Source organism: Anabas testudineus, chromosome 13, assembly GCF_900324465.2.
Source record: "Anabas testudineus chromosome 13, fAnaTes1.2, whole genome shotgun sequence".
Lineage (NCBI taxonomy): Eukaryota > Metazoa > Chordata > Actinopteri > Anabantiformes > Anabantidae > Anabas > Anabas testudineus.
In genome coordinates this window covers 22,782,431-22,806,030 of record NC_046622.1, presented here as the reverse complement: position 1 = coordinate 22,806,030, position 23,600 = coordinate 22,782,431, and the positions used below count along the sequence as shown (strand labels likewise).

The window sequence follows — 23,600 nt, the reverse complement described above, 5'->3', positions numbered from 1 at the left end:
CCAAGTGTCAAGTCTTGGTGAATGTTAACTTTGATGGATAAATCAATAGTAAGTAACCTGCCAGACCGGCTTAACTTTTGGATACAACTTGAGATTTGGTCTTTACCCATGCTGAAGTGTAAAGACAAGATCCTGATTGGTCTCTTTAGATACAGAGCATCTTCAGCTCACTCTATAGTTCAATTGAACTCAATGTAAAGATGCTTCATTTAATTTATATGTTTTTCACAAATTATATGAATAAAACAGACACATTAAACATCTGAACAACAGATAACTGTTGTTGTCAGTTGTGTTTGCTGAGCCTTGGCACACCAGAAAGCAACTGTTAATTTCAGACACTTTGTGACATATGAAGAGACAGAAGATGGAAAATCAGGATGGATCCCACTGGAAAAACAAATGAGGAAACATGAAACATTAAACTCCTCGACGCAGTGATCCATCTACCTGATGAGCTTTCCTCTATGGTGATCTGTCTGGAAGTCTGGGGCTCTGTGGTGCAACAATGCAGGAAGAGACAAATCCACAAAGACAACGTGAGGGGAAAACCCTGAACTGCAGACAACTGACAAAAGCTTGCGGCCCAGCACCCATGGGCGGTAGCCAGCTGAGCTAAAACACCAAACCACTTGGCTCTGATTGATTGAGCCAAAAAGCACGGACACACGAGGAACAGTGTTCTCTTTTTCTTCTGCTGAAATCACACTGCTGTCACTCACATACAGTATGAACGCCTCAGTAAAGGTTAGCGTTTAACAACAACAAGTTAACAAGAACATGATGATGCCAAGTACTAATAAATATTTAATGATGCACTGCAGTGATTACTTGTTATTAAACATGTGATAGCATGGTTTTATCTTGTATTATCTGGTACTTTCATACACATCTTATTTTGTTGATTTTTATATTAGGTTTAATTATGCACATACAAACACTCAAGCAATGCATTACTGAGAGGACATGCCTCAGCTTTGTAATGTTAGTGTATGCAAAAGGGCATATTATGGTAGCTAACAAACACTGGGATATTGTGTAATTGTCATACAATGTAAATTCAAGCTAAATTATAAGTCTGTTGTAGTGGTCAACACCTGTTGTCATATAAACTTCCTTAATATCGTGCTTGAAAAACCCCAAATCGTTCCTTTGAGATGTTGAAAGATTGCATTGATTATTTGCAGTTGTGTAATTAATAAGTGATGATGAAACATTTTTATTAGTTTTTTTTTTTTTTATTAGTGCTCTGGAGAGCTGTTCTTTAAAGCAAAAACTAAATAAAATAAACCCAATCAGCTACCTTTCTGCTGCAGAGCGAGCTGTCGCTTGGTCTCGATATCCTGCAGGGTTGCAGCCAGGTTCCTAGGCAAACTGCCTGTCCGACTGGCCACCAGCAGGGGGCTCTGCTGCACCAGGGGGAGAATTAAAGGTCAAACAGGTGTATACTGGGATTAAATCATTACCTGGAAAATTAATAGCCAGTCACACCTTGGAGCTTGTGTTGCGTCCCAGTGTCGCTGCTCCATGCTGTAGAGGGGATGATGAGCCTGATTTATGTTGATGAAGAGAGAGACCTGGATCACTGTCTAGTTTGGAGCGGAACACCTAAAGGAGAAAGCATACAGATAGAAGATATGGAGATTAGGAAGTGCTGAAGATACACATTTGCAACAACCCATGAGACTCCACGTGGTGTGTTTGAATGACATTAGAAATATAAGTGAGATCCACCACGGATCACCTGTTAGAAAACTATGGTTAAAAGCAGGATTAGCCTTATGCTGTGTAGTAGTGACCAGCAAGGATGTTAGAATACATAAATGAAGGAATGAATCAAGTCCCCATCAACAGTTTATTTCAGTATCAAAGTGAAGAACATCAAAGAGCCGCCAGACAAAACAGCAGCTTAGTGCCGTTCACTGAACAGCTCTTTGATCAGACCACTTAAGTTAATGCTGTGCTCAGTAAGATCTGCAACGTAAAAATGGTTCACAAAGTCTAACTTATTTAAAGAAGTGGTTGAGCAAACCTATAGCTGTGACCTGCAACATCTCTGTCAAAACCTACACAAATAAATAAATGAATTCAGTTTGTTTGAATTTGTCTGATTAAAATTAAAACCTTTATTAAACCTGACTTTTTCTTTTTAATCAATAATGTTTCCAGTCAACAGGCATCAAGGTTAGTGACTATCATTACCCACTCTTTCATACAACATGAATGCAGCATTCTCAAAGCTCTGACATTCAAAAGATTTGTTCAACACACACACACACACACTCACACACACACACACACGCACGCACACACACACACGCGCACACACACACACACACACACACACACACACACACACACACACACACACACACACTGTAAACAGACTAGTGTAAAGATATGAGTCACAGGCAGCAGGTGAAGAGAAAGAAGAAAGAAGGTCCTCTACCTGCAGCACAGGCCTGCGGCCTGAGAGACACTTTGCTGGCAGAGGAGGAGGACAGTGCTGGCTGGAGCCGACCATCAGCTCCTGGTACCACTGCTCTAAATCAAGCATGGGGAGGTGAGGCCGGCTACTCTCAGACTGGTACTGGAGAGCACGTAGAGGAGTAGCAAAGAGGAAAAGAATAGAACAGAAAAGTAAGAAAGATTAGAAAGCATCCAACGACAGAAGGAAGAGGGTAGAAACATTTGTTTTATACACCTTCCTAAGCTCTAATTAAGGATTTTATACTTTGCAAATTCTTCTTAAATATCTGCAATACATTATTGTTGGCAGTGTTGTTGCTGCATTCTGCTTCATACCCCCCAGCTGCTGAGTCTCTCCACACGTCTGTATTTGAATTCTATGTTCCTGCTGAAATGACCCAGTTTCACATAAGAACATTAAAGTTTCTCTTTAATTCTAGATTTCACTTTACTTCAGCTTATCCTCTGTCTCTCTGTAGTATAGAAACAATAACACTACATTTATTTTTGTTGTCTAGCTGTTTTCTTCACTATTAGCTGTTGTAGAAAACATATTTTAAGCAGCTGATCGAGGCATGTTGCTTTTATTATACAGCTGATGGTAACATGGCGCCACGTTAAATACGATAGTGTACAACGGTTATTTTCACCTGGTCAAAGAGATTTTAATTGAAGCAGATTCAGTTTTGGCACACACAATATAATTTTAAGATAGAGAAGCAATGGATGGGAAACATTCATCACACATGATCATCAGATAAAGTATGATGGATTAGTAAAATCTGTTTTATAAACATGAGAAGTGAAAATGGAAGTGTGCGAGTTCAGGCAAACTTACAGCACAGTACAACACACAGAATCACTTTATCCTGTAACACTTAAAGAGCTTTTCTATGGTAACTACTTATCTATAAATTGTATTAATCTTCACTCTAGATGACAACACCTGTAGAAGTTTTTTTTAAATAAATTTAATTTTAAATTTAATTTCTGGAGGGGCTCATCAACTCCTCCAAATGACGACTGGCAAGGACAACAGAAATCCTCTGTTGTCTCCTTGTCAAAACTCAACAACGGATAGATACTGAATTTGTCTGTAATTCTAGGCTGAAGTACGAACTGGAATTAAAGCATTACTTTAAACCAGGGTTGGCCAAAACCGGTCCTCGGGGCCCACTGTCCTGCTTGTTTTCCAACTATCCCTGAACACATCTGAACCAGGTAGCCAGCATTGGGTAGGGTTAGGGAGAATTGAAAAACTAGCAGGACAGTGTCTCTCCAGGACCAGGGTTGGTCACCATGCTTTAAACAAACTTATCTAACACTGTCAAGTGCTCCCAAACAGACATTTAGCAGGAGGAGAATAGGGAAGGAAGGCACACACCTCCACAGAGAGAGACAGGGAAGAGCCATGAGGAGAGGGGATGCAGGAGAAGGCGGGATCTACTGCTCCAGACTGCAGCGGCTGGCAAAGCGGGGAGGTAGGGGATGATTCCACCTTTGGCATCCCATAAATCTGATTTAACTGGCCAACTGTCACATACTCCTTTCCCAGAGGCAACACACATGCGCACGCGCGCAAGGGAAAAGAGGTGGAGAGAGAAAGAGATATGGAAGTAAGGGCAGATATGTCAGCAAGATGGGCAGCAGGGGAATATGTCGAGTACACTTAGTGACCTTCTGCATGTGAAGGAAGGAGGGTCTGTAAGGAAACACTGACTAGATCAGAACAGACGACACAGGGCCAACACAATACACACACCGACATTAGGGTTAGACTGATATTTGCAGCTAACACTGGCCTGTTGCCGTATCACTCAGCGCTGATCACACCTCCATTCTTGTTTCACACAAGGACACCAGGTGTGTTAACATCTGAGTGTAGTTGGTGGTTAGTGACAACTGAAGCCTACTGTTGCCATTTCTTCATTTCTTGTTCTGCCTCACTCTTTATGTTTGATGGGTGTGTTCAATGACAACTTGAATGATCATGACTGCCTTATCAGCTTAGAGATGTTGTGTTTGTGGATTATGGAGATGATCAAATAAGATTTTATGACCAATCTATACAAACATTGCTGATAATACTACCTGCAACTGAATTTTATCTTTAAATCTTAATTTTGACCATTTTAGACATGTTGATTTATATTCTATACCAGTTGCCCACTGTTTGTGAATAACTTTTTCTCATATTGCTAAACAAGAAAGAGATATAAAAAAAATAAAAATAGGAATAAAGGATTTGCAGGTATTAATATAAGTATTGTGTTGGCGGGTGGGCCAGGTATTAGTCCTAACCATACTACTGTCATTCCCTATCTTTGTTCTTATTTCACCAATCGAATAAACTTAAATGCAGCAAAACATGTTTATTAAATACCTTATTTTGGTATGCACACACAGGTATAAAACCTCTAACGATAAAAATCCTTACATGTTAAACAGGAACTGAGTGTGAATGTTTTCCAACATGTAATTTTATAGATTTCTACCAAACCTACATTTATCAGTTCAGTTTTCATTAAACCCTGAACCAACATACTATCCTCAGTGTCTACTGTAAATCAGCATTGCCTCACAGCTACCAAGAAGGTGAGAACAAGCCGTTTACACCAGAGGCTCATGTAGCATAGCGCAAAGCCGAGTGCTGTGAGGCTGATTAACTGCAAACCAGCAGAGGGAGCAGCGTGACATGAAAACAGAAGGACAGTGAGGCAGAGATGACATAAAGTGAATACAGGCAAGAACAAGTCAGCAAAAAGACAAAGAGGCTGGAAGTGATGGTACCTCGCAGGCACCAGCTAATGTAGCATCTACGGCAAACGAGCAGCCATGTGAGGCGGGTTTTCTGCCGTCATGGTAGTCACGACCACTGCTGCCGTACATCTTATAGACATCCGACAGCTTCATGTACTCCTGAGCACCAGCCAACAGTCAACAACAGTCAGACAGGATGAGAAGCCACAAGGACAATGCTGCACTGCACTTCTAAAGTGCAAGTGCATTCACACACACACACACACACACACACACACCCGACCCGTTTTTGCTAACAAACAACCATGCATGTCAATGTGTTATCTGGTTCCCAAAAGGTGCACAGTGTGCGTTAAAATAGACATCAAGAACAAACTCGCATATCAAGAGCATGTATTTTACATTACAAGTGGCTGACATACAATCAGGACACAGACAGGCACTGTAATAGCTTTCAGGGAAACATATTGTCACAGGTGTGCAAGGCGAGATTTAAGGTGGATTTATTTTGGACACAACCCAACTTCATCTGAAAGCTACTGTGCCGACTAGTCATAGTCATAATACAGTGGTAAAAAGCAACCTCAGCCACCACAGTGCAACACAGGTGCAATTACCACAGGAGCCACAGTAAGACGGGGACACCAACAGTGCAATGTGTGACCTTTGGGGTGAGTTGCACAAGACAACAGAGCAGAAGCAGTGGGCTTCATGCAGGGTTCATTAGTTGGGTTACCTCTGTGGGGCTGCAGGAGTACAGCTGATAGGGAGGGGGGGGGTGTAAGTAAGAAGGAGAGGCTTGACGGAGGGAATGCTGGGAGGAGTGGACATCGTCCAACAACAGGTCAGCCTCGCTGATGTGGAGTGTTTCCTGTTGCAACAGTCCACTGGTAAGTGCTTTTAATGCCTGCACAAAACTATACACAAACTGGTCTCCACACAGCATAAAGGGAATGTGCAGAACTCTGCTTTCTTGCGTTGTGCGCTCTACACACTATCAAGAGGACCACATTAAAAACATCATTACATTCTCCACCATATATATCTGCATTAGTCTAAACACACCATGCATGTCCAACACGTTTTGCACAACAACAAATTACTGCAGGTTACAGTGGTAAATGTGGTGAGGAAACAGCTGTGAGTCATCAACACTCCTTTTGTTTTCAAGCTGTAAGCACTGAGTGTGTGTTTGTTTCCCATGCAGTCACACTGGGGTACAGAGGTTCTCTCACCTCTCTCATTGCAGTGGGGGATTTGGGGAAGCCTTTTCCCCCAGTCAGGCTGTGGTATTTCTTCTCCAGAGCAGACAGTCTCTCCTTCTCCTGGAAAATAAGGCCACAGAGTCAGCAACTTTAGAATACGAAGTTCAGCAAATTTACAATTAGCATAAAACATTGTTTATTGTGCAGTGTGAATGGGTAATTGTGCACCTTTTGTAGCATTTGTAGTGTGAGGGTTCTGTCTTTGGCTAGTCGCTCACACTCCTGAGATGCCTGCAGGCCAAGTTGGTTGGCCTGGTTCTCCAGAGAAGACACCTTCTCCTAAAGAAGAAAATGCAGAAGTGAAAAATCCCACAGATAAAAGATGTTTAAAACCTCAACCTGATAGTACTAAATGTCTTTGGTCGCTATGTCGGTGGAAATAGTAGAAATCTGCAGTGAAAATATACTGTACACTGTATGAAGACAGTTGGTAACACACTAAAACATACAGACTTTTTTTTCGATTGAACTAAATTGATACTGAATAACTGAACCTAAGATTTGCCACTGCCAACTTTATCTCTTCATTCGTTTCCTCACCTTCCTCTTGGCAACACTGCTGTGGTACTGTGCTCTCTCCTGCAGCAGCTGCTGGCTGATTGTTTCTCGTTCCTCCTCTAAGCTGCTTTCTTTCTCAAGCTGCTGAAACTCAAGGTCCTCAAACTTTTTGGTTCCTGCTTCCAGCACCTCTCCGTCCTGATGGAGACCGACACACATTATCATTGTTTAGGTCATAAACGGAAAAAAAGACTATTGTTCATTTTAAAGCCATCCACTGTTTCCTTGCCCCAGGAATTTCTAACAGTAAAGTAAGCAAACCTTGACATCTCTATTTGAAGCTGCTTTACACTTTTTGTTGTCAGCAGTAGCTCTTTTGGGGGACAACTGAGAACACACAGTGCTCAGTCAAGCAGACAGCCAGAAGAACATGCTTCTACGTCAGCACAGTTACCAGTGTGTGATATCACGTTCTTCTACCAAAATAATCTTAATCACAACATATGTGGTTCAAATACATCTCAATTAAAAACTGATACAAAAACAATTGGTGCTTTAAACTGTAAGGCATATTCTACTGTGGTTAACAGACACTTATGTCAAGTATAGTCTGTCCTTCCTGTTGTTGCTATGCCACTATGTAGTTGCTGACAGGTGTTGAGTTTTACAGTACTTCATTAAGCAGCAGAAGTGTTGTTGTGTGTGTTCTGTAGCGATTTGGAAGGACACTGAGAAGTAATAACTTTTTTCTGCAAGTACTTAATACAGGATCAAGAAACTCAAAATGTCAAACACCAAAATCTTAATAAAAAAATGATAATAAAAAGAATCACTTTTGTTTAACTTTTGTCCCTTGTTTTAACATTGCACCACAGACTGAACTGTACTGTGAGAATAAATTTCCCACCATAAAAGTATATATAATCCAATCTCAAAATTCAATCATTTTCTCAGTGTGAGCCAAACAAATTCAACAAATGGTGGCTCTTGCTCCAGATGGAATTTTAATACATTTTTGACATAGAATCACTGGCAAAGATAGCCTATAATAAGTAGTCTAGCTTGTAAAAGACAACTAGCCTTGTTTATTTCATGAAAACTTGTAAAACAGGCGGGACTTGACTTAAAACTAAACAGCAACAGGATTAGAGTCAAGGGAGCCACAGAGAGCATCTAGTTAAGGCCTGTGTTAATTGATTAGTGAGCAGTTCTGCAAATTAATGCGAGCCATGACAAATTTAGAGCAAAGATGCACATCAGATTCACACATGCAGTGCAGCAGATTATATCAAAATGCATCACTAGCAACTGGAGCCATCTGTGTGCTCCCATGTTGACCTGAAAGCTGTGGTGTGAGGAAGAATTTATGCTTATTGTGGCAACAGCGTGTCTGTCAGGGGAGCCGAGAGGACTTCACATAAATACACTGGGTGGTGTGTGCATGTGTTTCAATAAACCAAATGTAGCAGGCCCCAGCTAAAAGGGTTAACGGTGCCAGTAGCACTATGTGTGTTGCGGTATGTGCAGAGTGGTGGTGGATACAGTATGTTAAATATTCAACTCAAAGTTAGATTAACCACACTAAGTTGTAAAAATGCCACCAGAGTCAAAAGCTGAGAAAGTTAGGTTAGTCTAAGCTAAGTTTGTTAGCCTTAGTTAAGTTTAGCTAAGTGTTGATTTCTCATCACTACTGGACTTAATTGGATTACTGTCTCATAAAAGTCAATGTGGTGACCATTATTTCAAGGAAGGTGTTTGGCGTGACAGGTTTGGGTCAGGTTTTCTACTTTCAAAGGGGTAGGCCGCTGAAAACTGGACTCAGTAAGGCAGAGGGGTGGGCTAGGTGCTTCTGCTGAACTTAACGACCCACCCTTTTGAGCTGTTCCTGCAACTGTTCCCGCAGAGACTCGGGACAATTATGAAGCTGGTTCTTCAGCTCAGCGTAGCCCTCCTGGAGGCTCTGCAAGGCCCGGCGCTCAGCCTCAACATTTGCCCTCTCCTAGGAAGACACAACACGCACCCACACACAGGATGGATGGGTGAGTGGTGAGAGAGAGAGAGAGAGAGAGAAACACACTGCTCAAAATCCATGCCATGCAAATAAAGCTTCCATGTGTTAGCAACAGACACGTTGAGAATGATATTTTGGGCATGAAAGCGCACAGAAAGTAGATTCTAACGGTGGTTGAGAAGTTACAAGTCACAGAATGACATTGATAAATGACACATGGATAACCAAAACTAAACTGACACCACATATTTATGTTTTGTAATTTAATTTCTAATAGTTGGTGTGTGAATGGCAGCTTAATGTGTATTCAGTCGTATGATTTCTAAAATGTGATGGATTTAGATAAAAGAAAAAAAAGAAACACCTGAAACAACTACAGAGACACACAATTGGTTTGGTCACAATTGGAAAAGAGAAAACTTATATTCATTTTTTGTATGGCTTAAAATTCTGCAATCATCTGTGTAAGTCTCAAAGTCAGGGATGCTACAGGAATGCTGACTTCTATAGGGAGACCAACAGAGCCAAATAAGGCTATGTAGAGGCACAGGCAGTGGGTGTTAGTGGGTCTCCTCTTAGTCGCAAACAATGTACCAGACTTCAACTAATATTTTAAGTCAGTCATTTCCAATTAAAGCATTTCCCACACCCTTTATGCCCCGCTGTCTCTACCTTGTCCTTTTCCCTCTGAATAGCATTCTCCAGTTCGTCCAGCTTGTGCTGCAGCTGGGTGATGATATGTGTTTCAGTCTCCATCTGCTCCAGCTCGGCCTGCCTCTCGCCCTGCAGCAAGGCACACTCCATCTCTGCCTGGAAGACAACAGCAGACCAAGTAACACCTGTGAGTCTGAGCTTTTCAGCTGGTACTGATTGATGCTGTGGAAAATGTATCCTCTACATTGTAAGTTTAGCTGGCATTGTAAGTGATGTCAAGTAATATTCTATGTACGTCCTTACCTCTTGTTTTGACTCCCGGAGTTGTTGGTCCAGCTCAGTCAGCCGGGCCTTGAGCTCATCGATACGAGTGAGTACACTAACCCGCTCCTCCTCCAGGTAACCCAGCTCCAGACAACCTGCACTGCCTGGACTGGAGTCCTCATGCTGCAGTGAGAGAGAGAACAGTAAAGGTCAGGCTTTCAAGAAAGGAACTGATGCCAGGAAGAGGTGGAAAGGAAAGGCAAAAAGACTTGTTTATAATATGTCAGATATTATATCAGGCTGTCATAGAGTATTGTGACGTGGCGATTTGTTTACACATTGATTAGTATTGATGATTTTATTTGATGATTATGGCGTCTTTCGTAGTGTGCTACAGTTTCAGATGATTTTCAGCCAACTTAAAACTGTGGGATAATGACATGACAGGACATAATACATGAACTATTACTCCCCTAAATGTAAAAATACAGTAGTACAGTAATAGCTCTATTTGTGACATCAAACAGAACAGACAGTAAGAACAGATGAGAAGGAACAAACATGGAATGGAGAGGTCCACGCAGAAGCCACGGTTAAAACAAAAAGCCCATTGTTTTAAAAGGTAACAAAAAAAAAAAGGAACAAGTCATTTTCTTTTCCTTTTTTCAGGACCCTACTGAATCCTCTCTTGGATGCTTGGTGGCTCCTTTACCTTCTTTTAAGAACCTCTGATATAGCACAGCCAAGCACATTACTTGCACATGCTGGTTTGACAGCGGCATGCAGAGTGAGCGTCTTTGATGGGAAATAAGCACTCCCTCTAACCTGTCTGTCTCCATTGTGCAGTGCTGATGCTGTGCTGGGAGCGGGAGATGTCCTCACCTCCTGATGAGTGCTCTCTGTGCTACTACACTCCTCTTTCAGATTCTCCTCGTCGTTCTCCCTCTGTCTGTGCGCCAGGTGGACAGCAGGTGAGGACAGTATTCCTCCCAGGACATTGTCCATGGAGGGTCGCCGCCCAGAGCCATCTGCCAGCCCCGTCCTCCCTGAGACTAGGGGGTCCAGGTCTGCATTCTCTCCTTTGTTGTATTCAGCACAGAGGTTTAGGATGGTCTCTAGTCGCTGTCTCTCCTGTGGCAAAACCAAGCACAACCAAAGAAGGACATCATTAAATTTACCAGCAGAATATGCATGTAAATCGCACCATCACAATCTCAGTGAGTCTATGATTGAACATAACATATATGTAGAAAATATTGAAATGATGGAGCATTGCAACATTATTTGTTCGTTTTGTGATCCTGTATCAGTTCTTCTTTCTTGTATCAGATTTTTTGTTAATAGCTTTTATGCAAAAACCCTAGACCACTAGATGGCAGTGTTTTTACTCAGAATGTATGCATATGGTTGTATGTTCTTAATGCTACATTAATTTTCCTAAAACAAGATCTAAAAAAACACAATATCGTTCCTTGCTTAAAGTATGATTTTTTTAATTTGTAAGGTAACAAATCATTATAGTATGGAACAATAGCATTTAAATAAGCCAAAGGCTACCAGTGTCCCACTTCATCGATTACGCAGGAAACTATTATGGAACTCTATCTGCTGATCTGACACTACACTACTGCATGAAAGATCTACAGGACGGATGTGCCACGGTCTCGGATTGAATCAGGGCAGACGTGAAGTCTGTCAAGAGTCTTCTCGCCCCTCACTTCAGGGTACTGCCTGGTGGTCAGGCTCTGTGACTGACTGCCCAGTTGTCACTGTGAGGGGCCAATCTACCTAAGGGGGCCCCGGCAGACAGTGCCAACAGACTAACCTCTGAACTCTAAATGTCAGCTGCTGTCTACTGCTGAACAGCTTAGCTGCAGACAGAGCATCTCTGAGGTCTGCAGAGTCACCCACACTGCATCTACACAGCACTGTGGCCCTTATAGGCACAGAACAACAAGTGTTCAGTAATTGGTCTCATTGGTCAGCTCACACTAGCAGTCCAGTGAAATCAAATTCAGAACAGCTGGCTCCAGTGCATGGCCTCCAAGACAAGATTATACAATATGTTGATTTCATAAGCAAAGAGTCAGAAATTCCACCTGACTCCAGTTTACCATCCTAAGTGTCTTTAGTGGAAGATAAAGTATGCTCACACAACCAGCCATACTATGAAACAGAATTAGCATTTAAAGACTAATTTCAAACTCAGTCAGACAGTACCTCATTAGAAGCAAAGTATATCCTCAACATGTACAATGAATAAGGTTTTCGAATAAAAGAAACACTTTGTTCTATTATGGTCTTGGGATCTAGTTCCGTTTCTTGTTGCGTAGGAACACTTGGCAAACCAAATAACTCCTTAGTGAAATTTCCCCCACAGACAGTGGGAGTGAGCATAGCTTTCTTACTGAAGGAGCATCTGCATGATTTGGCGATACAGCCCCACTATTGGCTTTAACCTGTAATCTGGGACCGGTTAGCTTTTAACTGAGTGGGTGGGAGTAAAAGAGCCCTTTAGGCTGTAGAACAGTGCTTTACTGTATATTCCCTAAAAACAAGTCAAACTTCAAACACTGGCAAGTCTACAACTACTCATGAGTCCTCCCCCTCAACATCTGCTTCAACATACACATAGATTAGAACACTCAGTGTTGTGATGACTGTCTTGTTTTTGTCAGGAGAGCTGATTGAAAGCCAGAACTATCATTGTTCTGTTTGATTGCTAGACAGCCTTCAGGCTACCAAACCTGTGTGATGGATGAGCAGCAGGCTCTCAGACAGATTTTATACCATCACATTTATTTAGCCTAAACATAAATCAACTTGACACAGCATCAAATTTGATGCTTGATTCACAAACTGCACTCAAATTATACTGCTAATCAGCACTTGCTGCACAAATTCCATATTTACTGAGTTTTGTGGCTCATGTGGGTCTTTATAAATCCCAGAGGAATTTTTATGTTCAGAGGTGGCTGCTGCCACAGGCTCTAAAACACTTTGCACAGAGCTGGCTGGGAAGGAACAGGATGGTACAACAGGTCACTGTGTTAATCCAAATCCTTTTAACAGTTGCCAAGCTCCTGTAACCATGTTGGAAACACAGAAGTTTTGCTCTGAACAACATTCAGCAATTGTTCTGTGAGTCTATTAAACTGCCTTTAACTTGTGCCATGATACATGACATATGTAACAGACAGCTTCATCCTCTTTTTTTCAAATCAACTTCACCAGTCTATAAAAGGTTTTCCTAACCATTAACCTAAAAGATAATTCAATGTGAAAGGAAAAAAGAAAGACTGAAAACCTGGGTTTACTCACTCTCATGATGGACTTTGTGTGAAGTCACAGCTCCAACCATGAAGTGAGGCAAATCAAGCCAGCTTGGTCAAAAGACAGATGAACAAATACTGGCCTTTGAAAGCTAGTAACACCCACAATTCCTAACACAACCATAACAACAACCCCCCATCCCCACCCATGAAGATGGCAGTGACAGAGCTCCCAGGCAACTGTTTTCAGTGGCAACAAATGGCAGGTGTGCACAAGGAGAAACTATTTTCTCACGTACCATAATGAACCAACTGACTACATCTCATCTGGTTACAGCTGTCCAGGTAAGGCAGAAGTACGAAAGGTTTTATTCTTTGAAAAGTTAAAATCATTAAAGAGTATTATTAAGTCAAATGTTGTCTCTTCTTTGTAGTATATTACTCAATGCAATTAGTGCAGTGTTGGTATGTTGAACACAACAAACAGCTTCTACTTTCAATGTGCATTGTTTACAACTAATCCCATTATTCCTCTATGTACTGTAGATAATTTTCTTACATGACATTCTACATCTCAACCTATTCTCTAATTTAGTTAGTATACTCTCCTCATTTTACTTAGTTTCATCCTCCCAGGAGTAAGCATCTCTTCCTCATATCTCCCTCTGTTAAGCATGCGGTCCCCGAGTACCCCGGGGCCAATCCTCATCTGGGTACCTTTGATCAGAGCAGTTACTGTACAGTTGTATTCCTCTTCATCATGTTCACCTACGTCACAGGCGTAAACAGAACTCTCACACGCGTACTATTTCAACAGTAAACTGGGATAGTTCAACAAAGCCTTATTCTCTACATATATCTGCAGGTGGAAGGGAAGAATTACACTCAGCGTTTCTTTAACAGTCTGCAAAACAAACCCCATTCATGATCACACACTGATCCCTGGAGAGTTCAACATGGTCTCAGAGAAGGAACAAACAGATGACGCTAACAAGAAATACAACATTTCTATTTTATTTTATGCTGCTGCTTTATTTTCCCTTGTGGAACACACAGGCATCAAAGGCAGGCGAGGGGAATTAGAAAAGTAGGCTCTCCAGCAGTGCAGCCAAGCTCTCTGGATAATAAGCTGGTGGTCCCCCCGCGCTTGTGTTGCTCGCACTGATTTTAAGATAAAACTATAGTTTTTGCTCCTGGTGGGGGTGGCTGCCATTTAAAACCGCTGAAGCCTCCTATTCAAATGGGATCCAAGCGCTGGAGGCATGTGTTGAAGTGAAGACCGGGGTTCCAGCTCTCATGTTAAACACTGCCAGCACAGAGATGAGAGCATCAAAGGCTAGACGGCAGTCACATTTATACACTCTCTAAACACTGCTGGAGATAATAAGCAGGCTTATGGTTTGATTATTGTTATGGGATAGAGATAAAACCAAGCCTGCAACATGTGCAGCCAGTTGCATCAGCTTTGTTAAGGTAAATCATTTGCTGTGCCCAAGAAATTATGAGATTAAATATCAATATGCTCATATAAAACAATATGAGGTGGCGTGTACAGTAGTGCATCGCTGTACTGAATATGTGAGCATGTTTAGCCAGAGGAGATTTATAGGGAGAATATCAGCCAAAGTAAACATCAGTGAAAAATAAACAGTCGCCCTGCTAGATGATGCATAATGCAGCTGTGTGCAGCTCAACAGCCAGGTTTCCATTCACAACATGCCAGAGGAATTATGATGTACAGTATTGTATCTTACTAGAAGATTTAATGATACTGTTTGTGTGGTTCTTTGGTCAGCACAGATACAAGTGTATCACACTATTTTCAAGCTATGTTTAGTTTATTTTTGAGGGACAACATTGGCTCCTGTTAAACGACACTGGTGGTGGATGTGTTTGCATCTTGACTTTCTCAAGGCCAGTTTTTCCACCTTACTTTAGCTTTTGGAACCTTGTCTTGATCCACATTTAACTATTTACAATATTTAATTTGACAGTTGGGTAAAAATACCCCGAGGCTTTCCATTCTGCCTAACATTGTCTTGACAAAGAGTTATAAACCACCTTGCTTGTGTTTTGTCCCTCCCTCATTAACACCACTGTGGTGCCCTTGAGCAACATTGAACACTACCCTCAGCACTTTACTATGATTGCAACTGTGTGTAACTGAGTGATTGAAGTCCTAAATTTCCCCAAATTGAATCATGTAGATATACTGGAATTGTGGGGTTAATTTCAAGAATCCAATCTTCAATGTCACTTTCTTTACATTCTCTGAAACATCATCATTTTGCCTGCCGTTATGTTAAGATATGTAACATTTCTCCGAAATCTCTCTCTCTAAAGCGGCCTGAACCCCTAAAAGCCCCGTGTTAATGACTCAAACAGCTGAAAGTGGAAACCACATGGCATCACATGGAGTCAACAGGCCCTGAACAGTACATGCATTATCCAAATGAAAAGCAAAGTCACCACCACAGGAACATCCAAAGTCTATTTAAAACCCATTCAGAGAGCAACAAGAGGCAGGGCATACCTTTATGAGTGCTGCAATGCTGTTGAGAAAGACCGGCTTCTCTTTAGCCAGAGAGAACAGATGCACCAGAGCCTGCTCTCTGCTCTGACCATGACACCGCTCCATGACACAGGAACAGAACCTACTCTACAGCTCTGACAGGACTGGAAGATGTTGCTGCTTTGAGTCTCAGTCCACTGGGCTGTAAAGTAATTTCACAAGCAGCTGTGCTACTTTGGGATGGATGGAGAGGGGCCCACCCCCAACCTCAGCCCCCACGTACCCAGGTCTTGTGAGAAGTGGAACAGGGGTGGGCTTAGAGATCAGCATGTGTAGGGACTTCCTCAAGTGGGAAGTTATTACAAGTTGGTTCTAAGAAAAGCAAATGGGCTTTATATACCAAGCAGAACTTTATACCGTATGCATGTCTGCTCTTTACTTGAAATAGGCTGATGAATTGAACATAGGCAGGAACAGATAACAGAGATGAAACACACTTTGAAGTGCCATTAAACTGAAAAAAAAAAAGAAAAACAATTTTTGTACCACATTTGATCACAGTGTAACTTGCTGTAATTACTTCTCTTTTGAAATTTTAATGATGAGGTGTTCAGTGACAGCACAAAGTAAATCATCCAAGTTCTGTAAGCATCCAACCCACCTCTCCAAAAATCAAAAACCAAAACTGAGGTCTATTACATCCTACTATTTTGGAATATAGTAAAGTTAGAAAGTAAGAAAGGACAGAAATAATATAAATGTACATTTGAAGTGCAAAGATAACTCAATTGATTAGTTGACTGACATAACTATTTAGATTTTGTGATTATTTATGAGGTAGCAGAGTTGTGATTTTAGCTGGGAATGATGACAAGGATAAGATGAGGGATGAGTATATTAGAAGGACAGCTCAGGTACAATATTTCTAAGAAAGTCAGAGAGGCAAGCCTCAGATCATGTGGGCATTTGAAGCATATGGGGAAAAGAATTCTGAGGATGGAGCTGCCAGACAGGAGGAGAACCAGAAGGCCAAGGAGGTGGCTCATGGTTCAGTGGTGGGAAAGGATATGGTCTGACAGGCTTAATTCATGACTGCAGTCATACTTTTTATAGTGTGCCTGTGAATTTCTTTTCTTATGGGGACCCAAATTTGACATTATCAACTAAATAATCATAAGAGTAGATTCAGACTGAATGCACCATCTAAACTGGATATTGTGAATAAAACTGTTAAAAGGAAGAGAACTGTGGGGAATCATATACTGTATAGAAGAAACTGGAACATAGACCGCTGGTGATGGTGTTACCAATACTTTTTCAACCTGGTTGTAAGAGGCTACATTTACATTACACTACTCAACAGGTATATGACCCCCTCTAGTGGAGAGGTCAAAAAACAACATAAAGCAGGACTACAGTCATAATGTGGCATGTAGCGGTAAACTACATGCCACATTAGCACATACCAACTCCAATAAGAGAGCTGCATCATCATCCTTATCATCATCATGGTCTAGAAATCAAACAGCAACTGTACAGAAATAATTTAAACACCGGATCCTAATCTGTCTCTTGTTTTCAGTTGGACAAAATCCACACGTGGCATGTTTGTTGGTGCTGTCTCAAGACTGGATTACTGCAGCTTTCCTGTGGATGGGCGGAGGAACAGATTTATCGCTGTCCCAGATAGAGAGCCACAAACTTTACTTAACCGTCTTATCTATCCGAGCCCGTCTTTCCTTTCCTGTCTAGCCCTGCTTAGTTTTCAGCCATAACACTCACAGAATCATACATCACCTGCCTCATAGCAAGTGATTTAAAAAAAAACAAGTTGTTGAAGTTTACATTTTTACTGCCTCTTCTTCTTTCTCTACTTGTACATTACAAAAAACTGTAAAAGTTGCACTCACTTGGTTAGTGGCTTTGTACAGCACTTCGTATCAGTGTAGGTGCAGGATATATTTGGCAGTCTGGGTGGGCATGTTTGGTGTCCCACAGTAGCAGGATATATTTGGTCTTGTTCTACAAGATGTTGTTGGATGAGTGCGAGAGTATATTTGCTCTGCTAATCCTCATGGATGGTAGCAAAGATACCAGCCACGCAGGAAATACTTTTCTGCCTTTCACGCATTCACACCGTTTGTAATATCTTTCTCGGCACAAAAAACTAAAAACAAAAGATAGAGGTTAGGGACAAGAGCGCGTGTTCAGGTGGTTGGTGGCCTTATAAAGAGGATCAAGGCCAGAGTACAACATTTGTTTTAAATGCCACTAAATCAAATCTCTGCCTGAGGAAAGATATACAAAACTGGAGCAATAATTAATAAGTTGTGATTTTGTGAAAGTTGTGATAAAGCCTTGTGATGTAGGCCTTTATTAAAGATGCATTAGGCAGCAATTTTTAAAAATTTAGAAACATTTTTAAAAATGTTAAAATTAGCAGTTTTGTGGTCGCCACATCGTGTAAGACAGAGGCAAACTCACTTTATGCCTCCTCAGTATAACAGCACACACATATGTCTCCAGTGCTACAAGAATGGGTCTAGGATGTAACATTTACATCGCAAGAAAGATGAGGTCCTCTTTAAAAAACAGAGGAACAATGTGTTTGTGTGTGTGTGTGTGTGTGTGTGTGTGTGCGCGCGCCACAGATGAAGCATGCCACTTGGCTTATGAGCCAAGTGTGTTTGGCAATACAGTGTGTCAGACAGACGGCCACATGGAGGGAGCGGTGCCAGGCCGGACAGCTTGGACCAGAAGGATGCTGGAAAATGGTCTTGCCTGGCACACCGGGTAGTACAGAGGGCTTACCTCTGTGCTCGGAAGGAAAAACATAATTTAGCCTTATTAAATGCTGCTTAAGGAGTTTTCCTTGTCGTGTGACATTATTTACCAATACCATTAATTACTCCCCACATGACCCTTATATCCATATTTCACACTGATGCACATCACCGTGTACTACTTTATAATCTTTTTCAGGTTTAAAGGAGTACATATAGTACTGCACTACCACTCATGAAATGAGGACTAAAACACATTCTGATGTTAGTCCCCATTATTAAGCTCCACTGGATGCAGTGTATTTCAGTATAACTGGCTCTCGACCCATTTGTGTGTGTCCTTAAAGTTACAATATGCAACTTTTGGCTATCAAGATTGCAGTAGCATGAGAAGCTCTTCCTGCTCCACTATGCTCTGTCCATATAAATATAATTTATTCATTTGTTATTTCCCCATAATGCAACTTGTTGAGACAGGGGGTGCTACACAGTTAAAAAATGCCTTCAAGCTGCATTTAAACAGCAGCGTTCAAAGTCAAGTATCTGGCTCAGAGTAGCTGTAGCTATAACGCTCCTGTAGCCTCCTGCTGCCTCTGAGCTCTATACTCCTGTTGATTTCACAATAACAGTCTTTTTCCTGAATAAACTTTTCCCAGAGTTGCTGTTCATATAACTTTGTTTTTTGGTAATCAGTTGTGTGAATGAGTAGCAGGCTGTGTGTGTGAAATGCTTTCAATGCAGACGCTCTAAGGCAAGAAAAATCTGTCATGACAGCGAGTAAACTGTGACTAATTACAGGCCCTGCAGCTCCACGCCCTGCCTCTTCAAAGAGCTGTGAGTTTCTGTGCTAGAAAAATACAATAACACAACATAGGCAGTTAAGCAGTGTTGTCTCTGAGTCTCAGGCAACCCTCACCCTGTGTGCCTTACTTACTCAACACAAGTTGTGTTCCTGACCTTGCATGACATGAGATGGATGCACATATCTACTGCAAATATTGTCATTTGCATGCTTGCCGTTGTAGTAGTCCAAAGGTTGTGGCTGATGACCTTTTAATAAGAACAAAGGATTTAAGGTCCGACTGATTGTGGTATGTGAAATCTAATATGAGCAATGGAGGGGTTAATGGCTTATATTATGTCATATCAATCACAACATTACAACTTCCTCTACAAATCTTCTTCCTCAGAAGAGGGAAAAAGCATTCAGACAACCATGAACCTATACTAATAGCATTCCTTTAAACTAGCTGTTAGTGTGGCAGGTGGGCTAATTACCAACAACAAGCAATAAAGAATTGTATTCATGAAATGTGCAGGGAAACAGACTTTTTTTGTCGAGATTTGAATTTGTGACGTCCACTTTCTACTACGCAGTTCAATCTCTCATCAAGTGGTACTGTCTGCATAGCATCTACTGCATCACTTGTTGTTAGACTTTGAATATTTCATAATTTAATTATACTGAACAATAATTACTTAGCATGGAAAAATACATAGGTACAGATCCTACAGATCCAAGCCTGGTGGCTCAGTGGGTAGATCATCTGCTTTGGATGCAGAAGGTTCGGGGTTCAAACCCCACCACAGACACCAGGTGTGTCCTTGAGCGAGACACTCCACACTAGCTCCCCGGGCGCTGCATGTAGCTGCTCACTGCTCCCCCAGGGGATGGGTTAAATGCAGAGGACAAATTTCATCTGTAACATGTAAAATATGACAAAATAAAGGTGTTTCTTCTTCATCCTGTTTCTATTTCTCAATATCTAACTATTGTTGTAGTCTGTGTTGTCTGCGCACATGTCTACGCTGACCTTCCTTGTTCATTCTCTCAAGATGCCTCTCAACTGCTCTCAGTGGGACAGCCTTGGGTTGTTTTACTTGTGATGTTTTTTAAAAGCTATTAAAACTGAAATTTTGGGACAACAATAGCTTTAGATCAGGTAAAAAATTAGTTGAAATATAGTATATATACTATATTTCAACTGTCAACATAAATTCATTTTACTTACAGCAGCAGGCTGTACCTTCATAATGATATCATGTTTTGGTCAGTGGAAACCAATGTTTTGACCTGTTCTCCAAGGTTGGTGTACAGAACAGCATAGGGAAACTGATATGACAAACAGCAGTGAAAAAAGAAATGCTATTCAAAGGAGGAAAACGAAGAGTTGAACATAAGACCAGGTTCACGTGTTAAGCCTGGTTTGATGATATAACTAAGATGAGTGAGTTGCTCTTTCATGACACGTAGCATTTACAACTGCCCACCTCACTGTTAGGTAGGGTAAGGTGGTTGTGAACACACTTTTTTACTGCTGTTCCTCTCTACGGGAGCTACTAGAATATGACCTGGTACATGCAGAGTGGGGGCATGCTGTGTCAGTCTCAGTGTACGCAACTTAGTCTTACACACACTTTGTAATTACAGGCAGGCACACAAACGTTTTCTTACGCAGGCACAAAGACATGTAACACGCTTTTTTAAAAGGACTTTGGTCGCAGCAGTTTCATTCAGGCTGGCAGACAAGTTCAAGATGTCTGCTGATGTTGCCACCCCCCACCCACCTCTGTTCAGTTGAGGAAACAACAAACAATGCGGTTGCTATGGGCTCATCTGGGTGCCCTGAGACCACATGGCAGCAGCAATTTAGACAGCCAGACAGCCAAGTTACAGACAGTTCACTGACATGGTTTATGGGCCTGGTTACGCCTGCTTTTCCAAACAAACACTGAGATACTGCAATCATTACACTCCCTTCCTTCAGGAGGTCATACAGATTAAAGTTAGACAAAACTTCTGCAGGAATATTTACAACATGTCATTGCAAATTAGAAGTCTATGTGATAGCCGTACTAATGTAATCTCCATAATTAATGAGTAAGAAGAAAGTTATTGAAAGTCATTGAAATTATCTCAACTGACTTGTTTTAACAAGACCATTTGTGCAACATTATTTAAGGATCATTAGCAGAGGAGAGAAAGGATGATGCTGACTGAAATTGTAAATAGCAGCGACCTTCCATTTCCTAAAACACAGTTCCACCAATAATGCAATTTCTGGAATTTGACATTTTTGTTCAGCATTTCAATATGCAATAACTTAATTTTATATTAGTTTCTGAAACTAAAAATCCAAACCCTCTAGCTAGAGCTGGTGCAGTAGTGCTGGTTTTTATCTACAGTAAGCCACTTAAATTCTTGACCTCAGGCTCATAACAATGGTCTGATGTTGATGTGTGTTATAGTTTTGTTATAAAATTCTAAAGTGAAGGACAGCGGTGATATGGTTTCTTACTGACTCACCAGTCTCTCCATCTCCTGCTCTCGAAGCCTCTCCTCTCTCTGTCGCCGGTGGTACTCCAGCAGTTCGTCTTCATTGTCACTGATCTCCGTGATGCTGTTCTTTCTCTCCCTCATGCCAGGATGGGGTCTCCCTGCAGACATCTTCCTGTGCGTCCTGGGGCTACCTACAGGGGATGAGCCAGGCAGGGAGCCTAGACTGTAAGCAGGAGACAAGGAATTTCCAAAGTTTGCCTTGCGTGCCCCAGCACTACCACCACCACTGCCCTCCATCATCATAGAAGTAGGTGATGGACTGCGGGCTCTGATCCCCCTACTGCACATTGGTTCCTCTGATGTTGATCCGCTCTTGCGTCGAAGCCTGGGACTCTCTGGAACAAGTTTGCTGAGACCTGAGGGACTATCTGGAGTCCTCAAGTTGGGGACTGTCCCTGGTAGTGCCCCTGGGAGTACCGGGATCCCTCTCCGGGCCAAAGAGGGGCTAAGTGGGGGCAGCTCTCTCATACTACTGCTTGTTCCGCTACTTCCATTCATCTCCAGGTTTCTCCTGGCCAACCGAGGACTTTCTGGGGGTTGCAGTGAACGTGAATGCTGCTGAAGTGGCGACCCTTGGATGATGTGGACAATGGGGTCTAAAGGAGGCTGAAAGGCTCTGGTGGGTTGGGAAAGCTGTCTGGAGGGACTTGAGGTAAGTGAGCGATCAGAAAGACTGGCCTGCTCTCTAAAGGGGCTGGCAGGTCTTTCCTGGAGCACTGTGGCTGTCTTGGTCCTGGGACTGGAAGGCGAGGGGGATGAACAGGTAGAAAATTTAGGAGTTAGTCTGGGGCTACTTGGCACAATGTTTCTACTAGTGAGAGACTCATTAGAGGACAGAAAAGAAGTCTGTCGAGGGCTCTCAGACCCATCTTGGCCTAGACCTCTGCGGCTCGGCTTGGGGCTTGGAGGAGTCTCTGATAAGAACTTCCTCGGAAGCCGGGGGCTTTCCTGAACCTTCTGACCTGCCCCACTGCTGCTGAAGTTAGGCAGTATGGTCCGAGGCTGGGGTACAGGCGGAGGCTGGGAGGTGAAGTTGTAGCTAGAGGAGCGTACAGGCACTGGCGGTAGAGAAGAACTCTGGTCCTGGGGTCCTCCACTAGGAGATGGGCTGGTAAAGCTCCCACTGCTGGCTGCTGAGGGTGAAGAGAGGGGGGAAAAGGGCGGCGATGTGTTTTCATAACTGGAACCAACAGACATGGCCCCAGGGCTAGTAGGTGGGGACAGCAGGTACCGGCCCCCTCCATTGACCATGGGCGACAGAGGGGAGTGGGGAATGGACTGGCCTCCGGGGGGCTTTTTGGCCTCAGAGGAACAAGGCTGGGGGTCATCCATGGCTAAGGAGTCCATGATGTCCTGTAGGTCCTTCTCAATAGAGCTGACGATTGCACTGTGCTCAGACTGGACTCTCTCTCCAGGAGCTGGGGAAGACTGAGCTGGATTGGCCTGGTGATTCCCATTGACCAAACTCTCTGTGTCTGATGGAGAAGATGAAGGAAAACAATAATCAGGCTTTGGCTCAAAAACAAAAAGCATGCAATGGGTACAAAACAGAATATATTCATACTTGATTACTTGTAATACTGTATTTCTACAATTAAAAACAGCTTATACAGTACAATGAAACTCGATGCCTTCTCTGGAGCTTTTCCTTTTTGCTTGTATGTTTCCTTACAGGATGCCCATTGTAGCCTGGATTACTTTCTTATGATTTTCCATAACCAACATAAGATGTCTTCATGACCTCATAATGTTTCTTCCTTACTGGCTCGATT

At 42.2% G+C, this 23,600-nt stretch overlaps 1 protein-coding gene across 9 annotated transcripts in view; it reads right to left on the bottom strand.

Annotated features, from left to right (window-relative positions):
* phldb1b (pleckstrin homology-like domain, family B, member 1b) overlaps positions 1–23,600 on the bottom strand; it is an 83,511-nt gene that overhangs the window by 9,760 nt on the left and 50,151 nt on the right. For 4 of the 9 annotated variants that reach the window (XM_026373214.2, XM_026373246.2, XM_026373200.2 and 1 more), the window contains 12 exons: positions 21,796–23,303; positions 10,747–11,052; positions 9,961–10,104; positions 9,676–9,813; positions 8,863–8,991; positions 7,035–7,190; positions 6,663–6,773; positions 6,465–6,554; positions 2,450–2,590; positions 1,492–1,608; positions 1,304–1,409; positions 451–495 (listed from right to left, as the gene is read on the bottom strand). In XM_026373214.2, coding sequence (XP_026228999.1) covers positions 451–495; positions 1,304–1,409; positions 1,492–1,608; positions 2,450–2,590; positions 6,465–6,554; positions 6,663–6,773; positions 7,035–7,190; positions 8,863–8,991; positions 9,676–9,813; positions 9,961–10,104; positions 10,747–11,052; positions 21,796–23,303 — 2,991 coding nt within the window. The remainder of the gene's footprint in view (positions 1–450; positions 496–1,303; positions 1,410–1,491; positions 1,609–2,449; positions 2,591–6,464; positions 6,555–6,662; positions 6,774–7,034; positions 7,191–8,862; positions 8,992–9,675; positions 9,814–9,960; positions 10,105–10,746; positions 11,053–21,795; positions 23,304–23,600) is intronic. The other 5 variants (XM_026373207.2, XM_026373237.2, XM_026373223.1 and 2 more) reach the window with 5 other exon arrangements.